General features: G+C 41.1%; 1 protein-coding gene across 1 annotated transcript in view; it reads right to left on the bottom strand.

The window, feature by feature from the left end:
* The window catches only part of LOC108717670 (phospholipase B1, membrane-associated), a 78990-nt gene that overhangs the window by 44616 nt on the left and 19937 nt on the right, over window positions 1-14437 (bottom strand). The window contains exons 2-12 of the mRNA XM_018264906.2: window positions 13528-13577; window positions 11895-11955; window positions 9130-9188; window positions 8019-8050; window positions 7837-7880; window positions 7673-7724; window positions 7047-7098; window positions 5823-5900; window positions 5385-5447; window positions 5171-5253; window positions 2836-2902 (exon numbers count right to left, since the gene is read on the bottom strand). Of these exons, the coding sequence (XP_018120395.2) occupies window positions 2836-2902; window positions 5171-5253; window positions 5385-5447; window positions 5823-5900; window positions 7047-7098; window positions 7673-7724; window positions 7837-7880; window positions 8019-8050; window positions 9130-9188; window positions 11895-11955; window positions 13528-13577 (641 nt within the window). The remainder of the gene's footprint in view (window positions 1-2835; window positions 2903-5170; window positions 5254-5384; window positions 5448-5822; window positions 5901-7046; window positions 7099-7672; window positions 7725-7836; window positions 7881-8018; window positions 8051-9129; window positions 9189-11894; window positions 11956-13527; window positions 13578-14437) is intronic.

Genomic DNA, 14437 nt, shown 5'->3' with positions numbered 1-14437 from the left:
ATAAAAATTCACCATATTTTTTTTTAAGAAAATGACTATAAGAAGTCGTTTTTTTTTAAATTTTCTGGTCAAGTATGAGAAATAACTGAAATAACGGTCAGATGTAAAATGCTCCGATGCATACAAAGATGCATACAATATGGGGCAGATTTACATAGGGTCGAATATCGAGGGTTAATTAACCCTCGATATTCGACTGCCGAATGTAAATCCTTCGACTTCGAATATCGAAGGATTAAATCCTTTGAATCGTTTGATTCGAAGGATTTTAATCCATCGATCGAACGCTTTTTCTTCGACCTAAAAATTTATAGAAAGCCTATGGGGACCTTCCCCATAGGCTAACATGGCACCTCGGTAGGTTTTAGGTGGCAAAGTAGGGGGTCGAAGTTTTTTTAAAGAGACAGTACTTCGACTATCGAATGGTCGAATAGTCAAATGATTTTTAGTTTGAATCATTTGATTCGAAGTCGAAGTCGTAGTCGAAGGTTGAAGTAGCCAATTCGATGGTCTAGTAGCCAAAAAAATCATTCGAAATTCGAAAAAAAATTTTATTCCTTCACTCGAGCTAAGTAAATGGGCCCCTATATATTTAAAAAATGACTGCTACCAAAAAGCAATGTTTGTTCTGAAGATCTTATTTGTAATGGCAATGAAATGATACAATTTAAATTTTTTTTTAAATGATATACAATGTACTGTATAGAATATTATATTATGGAACTGGTAGAATAAAACTGGTGAAGCAAATTTGCCAGAAGAAGAAAGGGAATATACTTTGTGTCCATTTTAGACATAAATACATAGAAAGAAACCCTGATATAAAATGACATTGAACTTTGATGTTTACATGCATTCAAATAAATGCCGTATTCTTTTTATCGCCAACTTTGACGCACACATAAATCTGGCCCATGACTGTCTCTGAATGTAAGGCAGTGCCTTTATCTCCTGCAGATGGGATGGACGATGGGTTTAGTTATAGGGTTGCTGAGCCAACAGTCTCGTGCTTTATCAGATGGGGTCAGAGTGTGTTACAGTAGGGCCCTGGGACCTTGCCAGGAGATCAGATATGATAGTGCAGGCTCAGAGAGATAATATTATCTTGGTTCTGTTGGGAATTGTTTTCATATCGTTGCATAATAATGTTGTTGTGTTCCTACAGAGGGAAGAGTTGCTTCTGATCGAAGCTCAGTGACTTTGTGGACAATTATGAAAAGGAGGCAAATTATCACATAAGTAATAACTCCAGCAAATCATTTTGACCTCCTTTTGGGCTCTTGGTCTGCTCCCATTGTTGTCCTTTCTGAAAATAATTAGATATAATTCTCACTCTTGGTACTCACTGTTTCAACACTCAACATTTTCAACATTTTTGTGGATTGTCCTTTTCATGCACATCACACCCTTCATAGGGGCCCTTCCATACACCTGTAGACCTCAAGAGCTTGTCACACAGGGTCGGACTGGGCCGGATGGACACCAGGAAAAAACCTCGGAGCCCTGATGGGACCCGGGCCCCCCAGTCCGACCCTGTTGCCATACTTCAGGTTTTCTCTTTTATTTGTTATTTTGAAAATAACGTTCCATCACCAATCAGACTGTCTGCCACTAAAGTGAATAGCAAATATCTGTTAAAAAAAAAGTAGCCTCAGTAGCAGTCAGTCCAAAAAGTGGCAGACGTTTCTTTGCTGTTAAAAACATGGACTGGTGTGCCATGAGCCTAAAGGTGGCCATAGACGCGCAGATAATATTGTATGAAAACATTTTCGTACAATATTTGGTGCGTGCATGGTGGGAAAAGAGCCGACCGATATCTGCAGAAGACTTGGATATCGGTCGGCTCGTCGATTGAGCTGGCTGTAAAATATTGATCCGATGCCTTTGAAGGCACCCAAGCACCCAAGGCACTGCTAGGACCTCGCGACCCGGGGGCATTAGGAACTTGCGGATTTAAGGGCGTGGCCTAGGGGTAGTCGGCAAGGAAGTCCGGTCCTGAGTCTTGAAATATATTGTGCTAGTGATAGCATGGGAGAGATCCAGTTCAATGCTATAACCAATCGAACAGCAGCCCATAATTGTAGAAGTAAATAATTGGCAGATTTATACATTGGAAGGGGTAATTCAGCAAAATGTGTTTTTGGCATTTCGTTAGGGGGAACCTTTAGTATTAGTGAGGTTATCAGGACTATATCATTCCAAAAATGTTCTACTATTGGGCAGGACCACCAAGAATGCTTATAATCACCTACTTCCTGTGGGAATAAGTCAGTATGTATAACATTCTTATGTTTTGGGTCTGCTACAATTTTTTTCAGACACCAGGGCCTATTTAGTAAAATATCATCAACTTGTCAACTTTAAAGCTTTAGGTTTGATGGAAAAGTTTCATTCTGATGTGTTTTCATCAAAACCTTGACCTTTATCTCCCTATCATCCTCTTACATCTTCTTCAGCCAATATAACATTGAAATTTGATAATCACCTCAAACCTGGAGAAACAACTTTATTTTATACTGATAAAGAATATTTGGTGCTCAAATTCAGAGCCAACCAATGAACCAATTTGACTTACTGGGTCCCCAAACCCAGAGAAGACTCCAGACTAGGGTTGCCATCCCAAGTTCAATGCTCTAATATCTAATACAGAAATAGTATCAGACATTGAGGGTTGGCAGTTGCAATAAAGACAATTATTCTGTGACATAGTTGCTTGGCTTGAAAAAAATAGTCCATCATGTTGATTCTAAGCAGAGTCCCCTTATTGTTACCACTGCAATACCCAGGGCAGCGAGTGCTATGACTTTATCATGAGAATTGGAGATTCTTCCTCACCTGGAATGAAAAGCGGAATGTGGTTTTGGCATAATCTGATGGTTTCCTGAAACAGTCACATGATTTCCTGAAATGAAATAAAACCCAATTAAACACCGGTGCATCGTACTCATTGCTCAATAAAGAGTCTGATTAATCCTTACTGCAGAGAGGGCACAATTGTCCCGTTAGAAAGTGAAAAACTACCAATAATATATGATTGGTAGGATTGACTATACTTGTATGGTGGTCCACTGAACACAACCGATTTCCAAGTACTATGGATCTTGGTTGGTATGAAAAAGTAGGTTTGAACATTTCATCTGCCGATGCACCATGTTAGCCGGTTCATTTTGTCCAGGCTACTAGTGCCTAAAAACATTGACACTTAACTATAGAGGAAGCAGATCCTGCGACTGCAGGGGGGCCCAAGAGGCAAAGGGGGCCCCATGAGGCCCAAATAATGAGCAATTTCAACATTTATTGGTAAAACAGGCCAATCTCTGGATATGTTGGCGGCCCTAAAATTAATTTGCTACGGGGTCCAGTAATATCTAGTTACGCCACTGCATGGACACAAGAGCTTTCACTTAATTACTTTACCATTTAAGCCCATGATAGGTGCTGTATTTTGAGTCTACTAAAAATAGGTGTGCTTGGTAGCCAAAGTACCCCCATGTGACACTGTAGTCTATATAATGCAGAACTGTTATTTAGCCAATAGTATTACTTCCATGCTTAAAGTGAATGTGGCCATAGACACAAAGAACCGCTCGTTTGGCAACATCGCCAAATGAGCGGATCTTTCCCCGATATGCCATTAACAGGCATGGCTATATCGGGGGTAATCTGATTCTTCGGCCCTATGGCCGAATGATCAGATAACGATGTGCCGTGAGCTCCGGCGGGATCGGTCGGATCAAAATCAAACCTGACCGATCGACCAAACGTCCGATCTCCGCCGGACGAAAGATGTCGGCACACGCCACACACGATCCGAAAATCGTACGAATCCTCGATTCGTACGATAGGATCTGTGTGTCTATGGCCGCCTTGAAGCTCCACATGTGTAAATCTTTAGACAGCGGTGCTGACATCAAAACAAGTTATTTAACAGGTTTAATTAAGCTTAGGGGGCAGATTTACTAAAGGGTGAAGTGGCTAACGCTAGCGACATTTCGCCAGAAATTCCATCCGTAGAGACATCGGCAATTTAATAACAGTTGTAGGCGGCAATTCGCTAGCGAATGGGACCGTCGCAAGGCGTTTATTTGCACTCTATTGCCAGGCGGCTTTTTGCTCTTGTGAACGGTAAAGTGTGAATTTTACTGAACGTTACCTCTTTCGCCAGAGTTGACTTCGCCACCTCAAACCAGACGAACTTCTAAAATTAAGCTAAATCTTCCTCAATCTTATGCCACTTACATCATATCCTGTCTAACAGAAATGCATTAAAGTAGTAAAAACGCTGGCGACATTTCCTTTTTTTAAGCGGGATTGCCTGCAAAAGTCCTAACTATTAATTTATAACATTTTTCGCCAGACATTTGAGGGGCATGGGACATTCATTTTAGGTTGGACTCATATGTAGGGCATTATATGATCTCTTTTGTCTTTATTCAGGTTCTGGTCATTTGTAATAAAAAGTGGCCACTTCAAGCATTTGCACCAACATCTCTAATAAAGACGTCCATACGACTTTAATGTACCCGCCTTTTTCAAATTGACCAAAGCGTTAGAGGACTAATGAAGTTACAGTAGGCAGAAGCGATCGATATCGTAATTTCGCTTTGAAACGCTCACACTGCCAAAGTAACACTAACGAAAAGTCACCAGCGTTTGGCAACTTCGCATTTTAGTGAATTAGCGTAGTGTCACCGGCGACAATTCATCCTTTAGTGAATCTAACCCAAGCAATAAGCCACAATGATATGGTCACACAAATATATATATACAAATGCACTCATATGTTATCTTTATTGCAGTAGGGAGAGTAGATAGATGGAAACACTTCCCAGAAGTCAATATCTCTAGTTGGCTTTCAAGTCTTGCACTGAGTGGATTGAGCTACACAAGAGATATACCAAACAGGAATTCAGCCTATAGCAAATGATGTACTCCCACCATCTTCTGCCAGAAGAGTGGCTTCATGGGAACACTTTTAACTATTTCTTCAGCCAAGGAACTACCATTGTTGACTTACAACCCCCATCATTCACTGATAGATTGAGGCTCAATATATAGACATACAGGAACAAAGCTTCTGGAGACTTGATGCCACTAATAAAGAGTACCCACAGTAGCCCAAACTCAATATTCAGTGTACCAGACATTAGATGTGTTGCCCAAGTCCTACCTGAGCTCTGCTTGGCTGGGATGAGACAGGTACAAGCCGTTTAACTCCGTTAAATCAACCAAACTCACAAATGTTTTTGGAAGCTACAGTATACGAAGGGAAAGAAAATAGTATTAATACAAACAACCAATGCACAAGAATGCACATGCCTGAGTCATTTGTAAGAGAGAGCCAACAAATGTTCTGCAGAGGGGGGGCTGGGAATATTGCTTACTTCTTGATGTAGATAATCTAGAACACTCTCCAGCTTTCTGATGGTGCCTTCTGTGTGATCCATCTGTAACAGCACAAACCAAGGAGAAGGTGAATGTCAGCTCTGTTTAAATATCTCATTAGGACGTTATCAGAATGTTACTTCAGAGGCACAATTAGTAACACTGGATATTCACAGGCAGCTCTGTCAGTATGGCAGCACATATGATCTAATATGATCTAAGATCTAATCACCCAATAAAGACATATTACTCTTAAGCTCTCTGTTCTGGAATTTAAATTGCTACCAACTCAATGACCATAATCAATGCCTACATCACTCAAAAAGGCAGTGCAATAACACATCATATCTTGGTGACCTTAGGTAAGTCATGTCATCTCCCTGCAACACAAGAACATAGGAGATAAAACATGTGAGCTTCAGAAGGAGCTTAATTACCTGATTGCAAAAATCACAAGGGTCTTCAGCAGTAACAAAAATGGTGATCATCTTCCAGTCATTGGCAAAGGACACTATCTACGAAAAAAAAATAGCTTGATTACCTGACTGCTTGTAGGATACCAATCAATCATTCTCCTTATACAATTAAAGGGATACTGTCATGGGAAAAAAAATTTTTTTTCAAAATGAATCAGTTAATAGTGCTGCTCCAGCAGAATTCTGCACTGAAATCCATTTCTCAAAAGATCAAACAGGTTTTTTATATTTAATTTTGAAATCTGACATGGGGCTAGACATATTGTCAATTTCCCAGCTGTCCCAAGTCACGTGACTTGTGCTCTGATAAACTTCAATCACTCTTTACTGCTGTACTGCAAGTTGGAGTGATATCACCCCCCTCCCTTTTCCCCCCAGCAGCCAAACAAAAGAACAATGGGAAGGTAACCAGATAGCAGCTCCCTAACACAAGATAACAGCTGCCTGGTAGATCTAAGAACAACACTCAATAGTAAAAACCCATGTCCCACTGAGACACATTCAGTTACATTGAGAAGGAAAAACAACAGCCTGCCAGAAAGCATTTTTCTCCTAAAGTGCAGACACAAGTCACATGACCAGGGGCAGCTGGGAAACTGACAAACTGTCTAGCCCCATGTCTGATTTCAAAATTGAATATAAAAAAATCTGTTTGTTCTTTTGAGAAATGGATTTCAGTGGAGAATTCTGCTGGGGTAGCATTATTAACTGATGCGTTTTGAAAAAAACATGTTTTCCGATGAAAGGATCCCTTTAAGAATAAATTTGACAAGAAAAGCTTGTCTCCTAAAGCAAAAAACGTGTCTCGCCCTTTATTAAATGAAACACTATTAAGTCTATGGGGAAAAATAGAACTGAATTAGGATAAAAACACATGCAACAAAACAAAATAACATTTTGTTGTGGAACTGAATCTGACCCAAAATCAGTGATCGAGTCGCGCGCAGGGGACATGTTGCTCTCCAACCCCTTTGATGTTGCTCACAGTGACCTCAAAGCAGCTGCTTATTTTTTTAACTCCATGCTTGATGCCAAGCTCTAGTTGCATAAAACTGCCAAACAGAGCCTACTGTAGGCTGCCAGTCCACACAGGGGCTACCAAATAGCAAAGCACTGCCCTTTTAATGCTTATGTTACTCCCCAACACTTTTTAGATTTCAGGTAAAAAATAGGTTGGTTGGTTACCTGGCCTTGCTTTAGGTTTTCCACCAGCTTCTTAGCTTCTTCTAAGAGGTTCCTGTCCAAAAAAATACAAAGGTTTATTTCTAATAACCAAGGTTATATTCTCCATAGAAGGTTCTGTTGGGTCTCACCAACCCCCCTGAGAACCTTCTGTTACTTGAAAAATCACTAGAATTTTACTTTTAACTGCAGAATACATCTGTTGAATTATCATGTGTCTCCAGAGCAGTGTTCCCCAACCAGTAGCTTGTGAGCAATATGTTGCTCCTCAACCCCTTGGATGTTGCTCCCAGTGGCTTCAAAGCAGGTGCTTATTTTTGAATTCCAGGGTTGGATGAAACTTTTGGTTGTATAAAAACAGTTGTACTGCCAAATAGAGCTTTCTGTAGGCTGCCAGTCCACATAGGGGCTACCAAATAGCCAATCACAGCCCTTTGTTGGCATCCTCAGGAACTATTTTCATGCTTATGTTGCTCCCCAACCCTTTTTAAATTTGAATGTGGCTCACGGGTGAAAAAGGTTGGGGATCCCTGCTCCAAAAGATGCTTTCAAAGGAGAGAAAAAAGGAGAGAGCTGGGAACGTGATAAGATTTGGATTCAAGGCCTTGCTGAGAGGAAGAGTAACTTACTCTTGTGGTGGTGGAGAAATACGGGAGGCTGAAGGTAGTTTTTGGCTCATGTCTGTAAAAAGAGGATCACAGAAACTCCATTTTGGAATGGGAACCTAATGAACTTACCATCTAGTGAGGTAAAATCAGGATTCATGGGGTGAATTATTTATCTTAATACTTACAGGATTCAACATCCCGGCTGGCCTTCTGCAATAACCGCTCCAAGCTAAAAAAAAAAAAAAAGAAAAAAAAGGACAGCACTGGGTAAGCACTGAGACTTCAGCCAATGACAATTATTAAAATACATTTTAAGCTCTTCTATATTAGTGTGTTGCTAACATAAAATATAGGAAATTATACCCACCCCTGTAGTCTATTATTTGCACCATCAGGATTCTGCAAACAAACAAGATGTCTTAGTTACATACATTCTTTATATTCAGACGGAGTTTGGACAAAGGGGCAAATTCACTAACATTCGTAGTTTCGCCAGGCGCAACTTCGCCGCGCTTCGCCGCACTTCGCCAGGCGTAGTTTCACCAGCGCTCCGCAAATTCACTAAAATCCGAAGTTGCACTCAGGGGTAGCGTAAGGTTGCGAAGTTTCGCTAGCGTTGATTCACTATGTAAAGCGAAGTTACGCTAGCGAAGGCTAATTTGCATACGGCGCGAAATTCAAATTTCAATGGAGGAATACGTATCAGCACTACTAATGCCTAGAAAACCTTCAAATCAGCAAATAATTTTTTTTTTTTTGCCCTACACATGTAAGTTGCCATGAGTCATGAAATGTAGGGGGGAAGGAGGGGAGCCCCAAAAAAACTTTCGATCTTTTTCAGCCTATCACCCATAATGTAGAAAACACGCCAGCGTTTTTTGGGACTTAGAAAAAATTTTGACTTTTTTTCAAACAATCCCTATCTACTCTATTGCGCTTCGCCAGGTCTGAGGTGGCGAAGGAAGTCTAGCGTAAAAGGTAGCATTCAGTACACTGCGCAAGTTAGTGAATTTGCGTAGTTACGTCGCCAGGCGTAAGGGTGCGAAGTAACACTAGCGAAACTACGCCAGCATTCGTTAGTGAATTGGCGCAGTAACGAAAATGCCAAACGCTAGCGAATTAACGCTAGCGTTCGGCGCTTCGGCGCTTAGTGAATTTGCCCCACAGTGTCTCACAATGATAAGGAATTGCTAACAGGCTTATATATCCGTAACTATGTTTTTTGTCCTATGTATGAATGATTCCTCAAAGTTCACAAGGTCAACATATTGAAAGTCCTCTGTGGCAAAGACAGATAACAAAATATTGGGATTAACCATGGGCTCCTACTAAAGGAGGTCTGTTGAAATACAGTGTAAAACAATGTAGCAGAAGCCAAACAGGCCATAGATTATAGGTTCTTATAGTTGGACCCTGTAACTGTTTCCTACAAGCAAAACATGAATTCCCGGTGAAGCAGCTATATTTTTGGTACTTACCAGATTTAAGCTTCTGAAAGTGGATAAAACCTTGACTTCCAAGGGGTTGAGTGAATGAACTGTTGATACAAAAATGTAAATATATGAAGTAATTACAGTATGTAGATGGGAAGGGGTTGGTAATATGATGAGACTAAAATGATATACTATATTACATACCGAGAATATGAAGTTGGATTTATAGATTGCAGTATCGATTTAACGAGTGTTGGAAGAGTTCCTGATTGAGTTGGCTGTTGGTTCTGCTAACGCCTAATCTAATTTTCCATACACTATCCCAAAGGGCATATTAATGGGTTTTTATAATACTTGCTTTAGTCCTCTAAACCTTTGATTGCTCCAACTGTATACTTGCTATAGCCTACTGAACAATATAATGCTCTTATTGGCTTCAAAGTTGTGAAAATACAGATAAAATGATATTACAACAGCCATGTGCACTTCAGAGAAACCTTTGAAGAAACCATTTAGAAAACAGACCAGCTCAGTTGTACAGTATGTTGCCAGTTATAAAACATCAGCACAAATTAAAAACACATGGATATCCTTCCAGATCTTTGTGGCCATATTCTAAGACACTTTTATGCAAGTATAACATTGGAGACATTTCTCTACATGATCTGTGTATATCGTCTTAGTGACAGCTAGGGATGCACCAAATCCAGGATTCGGCCAGGGTTCAGCCTTTTTCAGCAGGATTCGGCCGAATCCTTCTGCCAGGCCGAACCGAATCCTAATTTGCATATGCAAATTAGGGGCGAGTAGGGAAATCGCATGACTTTTTGTCACAAAACAAGGAAGTAAAATAAAATTTCCCTTTCCCACCCCTAATTTACATATGCAAATTAGGATTCGGATTCAGTTTGGTATTCGGTATAATCTTTCGCGAAGGATTCGGGGGTTCGGCCGAATCCAAAATAGTGGATTCGGTGCATCCCTAGTGACAGCCAAGCATTGTTAGAAAGTTAAAGGAGTTGGCAACACCAATATAGTGTTACTGTCATGGACTGTCACCTTCTCATTCTGCTTTCCATCCTACTGTTTCCATCTTGCTCTACTGCATTATTCTTCTCCACCTTACCATATATTGGGGCTCATTTACCAACACTGGGCAAATTTGCCCATGGGCAGTTACCCATAGCAACCAATCAGCGGTTAGTTTTTTGAAACCAGCTGCAAGTAGAACAATTAATGCAGCAATAAAATTGGTTGCCATGGGTTACTGCCCATGGGCAAATTTGCCCAGTGTTGATAAATGACCCCCATTGTCTTTATCTTGCCCTACTGTCTTCATATTGTCCTACTGACCCAGTCCTGTCCTACTGTGTCAACCTTGTCCTGTTGACACTATCTCTCTTACTTTTCACCATCTTACCATATATTATCTTATATATGGTAAGATATGGTTCCCATATTGTCCTACTACAGGTATGACATCTATTATTCGAAAACCAGAAAGCTCAGAATTAAGTTAAGGCCGTCTCCCATAAACATTTTATCTAAAAGTGATTTTCCTTTCCTCTGTAATAATAAAACAGTACACTATACTTGATCCAAACTAAGATATAATTAATCATTATTGGAAGGAAAACCAGTCTATTGTATTTATTTGATGTTTACATGATAGTATATTTAAGGCATAAAGATCCAAATGATGGAATAATCCATTATCTGGAAAACCCCAGGACCTGAGCATTTTGGATAACAGGTCGCATTACTCCATACCTGTATTCCAATCTTGCTGTACTGTCTTTGTCTTGCCCTATTAACTCCAACTTGCCCTACTGTGTCAGCCTTGTCCTACTGACACTATGGGGCAAATTCACTAAAGGACGAAGCGCATAACGCTAGCGTTAATTCGCTAGCGTATCGCATTTTCGTTAATTCGCAGATTCACTAACAGACACTGGCGTAAATTCGCTAGTGTTACTTCGCACCCTTAAGCCTGGCGAATTTGCGCAATGGACGTACCTACGCAAATTCACTGACGCGCGCATTTTTCTGAACACTACCTTTTACGCCAGACTTGCCTTCGCCACCTCAGACCGGGCGAAGTACAATAGAGTAGATAGGGATTGCTTCAAAAAAAGTTGACATTTTTTCAAAGTTCTAAAAAACGCTGGCGTTTTTTCTTTTTTTATGGGTGATAGGCTGAAAAAGATCGAATTTTTTTTGGGGCTACCCTCCTTCCCCCCTACATTTCCTAACTCATGGCACCTTAACTATACAGTGGGCGCATATGTAGGGCAAAATAAAAATTTTATTTCATGTTTTGAAGGTTTCCCAGGCTTGTGTAGTGATGCTACATATACTTCCATTGTAACTTAAATTTGGCGCCGTATGCAAATTAACCATCGCTAGCGTAACTTCGCTTTGCCTGGTGAATTAACGCTAGTGCAACTTCGCAACCTTTCGTTTCCCCTGAGCGCAACTTTGGATTTTAGTGAATTTTATCGAGAATTCGCCTGGCGAAGTGCGGCGAAGCAGACTCTGGCACAACTACGAATCTTAGTGAATTTGCCCTAATAGCTCTCATTTTTCACTTTCTTGCTCTGCTATACCTTCAACCTCAACATTCATCTTTCCTACAAGTGATGTTTGCAGTGGGCACCGGTATGTCCTTGGAGTTTTACTGCTACTATTCTTCCCCTCCCATAAAGTCAATGGGACACCACTACCAATCAGAATGATGTAGCACTTATAAACTTCTGAATAATGTTAAAAGAAATTAAAAAAAATAAATTCCAAAATGCTTGGTATCCTACCTGATGTAGCACCCTCATCTGGTCTTCTGTAGGTGTTTCCTTCACAAGGAAACAGAAATTTCTGCAGAAAAAAATACGAGATGCATCAAAAACACTGAATCTTTCTCTGTTTGCTGTGCAGTAGTTTAAACAACCATGTAAACCCCAACAAGCTTAGTCCTGAGCTTTAGGATGCTGGGAGTTAGGGATAGCAGCTCTTATAAGCCGAAGGTGTGGACTGGGTGCTTATGGCATTTTATTGATAGTGGGGGAAAATGTGTGGCTGTTGTGCCAGATGCTTTACTAAAAGTAATACTCACACATGTAAACAGGTAAAATCCCCCAACTTTTTAGAAGCTGCAGGTTTGGTATTTCTGATGAATCTAAAATGCGTCATTATGTCTTTCTATTCCAAACTACGAAATTGCAAAGCTACGCTAAAGGCAGAGGTTTCTGAAAATCACCTAAAACTATTATTATTAACATGTATTTTTAGAGCGCCAACATATTGTGCAGCGCTGAAAATATGCAATATGCTGCATTTATCTCACCCAGTTTCTTACATACAATGGTAAACCACCCTAAATATGCAGGGCTGATCCTATCAAATGTGGGGCCCAATTGGGACCATGTTGGCGGGGCCCCTAGACAAAGTGTTGCTGGCTACTGACACACCAAGTATTTAGGAAAATAAGGGCACACAGGCACAAAATAGAAAGGAAAGGGGCAGACAAGGTAAGAGAGTGAGAGGGATGAAATAGGGGCACATAATAGGGGCACACAGGGTAAGAGAGAGAGGGAGGAAATAGGAGAGTGGACTGGGCCAATTAGTTTGGGGCAGGCTGGGCCGATTCAGCTTGGGAGCAGGCTTGGTTGGATTGGGGGCAGGCAGGGCCTATCAAGGTTGGAGGAAAGCTGGGCCTATGAGAGTTGGGGGCAGGCTAGACCTATGGAGTTGGGGGATAGGCTGGCTTATCAGAGTTGGGGTGGGCTGGACCTATTGATTTGGGGATGGGCTGGACTCTTAAAGTTGGGGGAAGGCCAGGCAGCATCATGTGCTGAGGGAAATATTATCTGTGCTGCCCTGTGGTGCGGGGCCCCCAGAGGTGCGGGGCCCTATCGAAGTGCTTGTGAACTACGACCTTGCCACTGTTGTCTGTTAGTAAACAAGTTATAGTTTACTGCAAAAAAATCGTCTGGCTGAATATCCGGCTGCATTGATCTACACCAGGTACCGGGAGTTTTGCATGGAGTTGCACGGGTACACTGGGGGTCCAGGGCACACTACAAGCAGTTTTAGCCTGGTCACACACAGCCTTAATACACAGCAAAAGCTACACCTACGGGTGCGCTACATGCGCATGCACCAATACAGCATTCACTTCCCCAAGAATACATGATAGCCAGAAGATGGCGCCAATGAGATCCGCTGGGCTTTCTCTGCACCTATACGTGAGTAATGAATTAGGGGCACTTTCAGAATAATCACCTATGCTGGGGGTGAAACAGGGAGTGGGGACTATGTAGGGTAGTGGGTAGGGGTTTTTATTATTGGGGTTTAGTTCTCCTTTAAGAATAAAGTATCATCCTACCTACAGCCAAAGTTGGGAGGGTTTAACTTAATTTAGAAACTGAGATAAATAGATATATTTACTGCATCGTTCTGTCCTTCTTCTGCCGTGTTGGATTTCAGTGCAGGGTTTCCTAAAAACAAAGGAGAATTACATTAATTCAATAGCAGATTGTAATATCTATGAGTGTTTATAGAACTTTATGAAGTTGTCCTATTGTCCTCCATAAAATACAACTACAATCAGACTATTTTCTTGGCTTATACATACAGAAATGATGCAGGATCCCCACCGACTTGTGGGCCTTCTTCTTAGTGTTTTGCAGGGTTTTCAAAAAGAGGGCCACAAACAAAAAGGTAAAGCCAGGCTGCAATACTGGAGACCCTTAAGAAGGGAAATGGTTTGGCACCCTATGATTATAGAATGTAACAGAATCCCTATTGTTTACTCTGAGTCCTCTGTCAAAAGAAACACAGCATTTCTTTCCTTCTATTGTGTACTCATGGGCTTCTGTATCAGACTTCCTGTTTTCAGCTTAAACCTCCAGGGCTAGGGCTTGAGCATGCTCAGTTTGCTCCTCTTCCCATTCCTTTCCCCCTCCCTGCTGTAATCTGAGCCCAGAGCTATGAGTGAGCAGGGAGAGACTCAGGCAGGAAGTGATGTCACACCAAGCTAATATGGCAGCTGCTATCCTAAACAAATAGAGAGAGCTTCTAGAGCTGTTTATTCAGGTATGGTAAAGCATTCCACAGAATAAATATAGTGTCGTAGCTTGCACTATTGTGGCTGATTTATTGGCAATAAACTTCCTTGGTAGCTTTCCTTCTCCTAATGTTGTGCAGCAACTCTCTTGCTTGTTCTTGCCTAACATTCCAGCAATATCTGAAGCAGCATTAGGTGTAGTCACTCAATTTTATACATTTTTAGACATTGTACTGGGACAAATAAAGAGGTTTTGACTACCAAATCCCTGAAATTACCCAATTAAAGGTA

The sequence above is a fragment of the Xenopus laevis genome, chromosome 5S (genome assembly GCF_017654675.1).
Source record: "Xenopus laevis strain J_2021 chromosome 5S, Xenopus_laevis_v10.1, whole genome shotgun sequence".
In the NCBI taxonomy this organism is placed as follows: domain Eukaryota; kingdom Metazoa; phylum Chordata; class Amphibia; order Anura; family Pipidae; genus Xenopus; species Xenopus laevis.
This window is presented reverse-complemented; position numbering and strand designations above follow the sequence as displayed.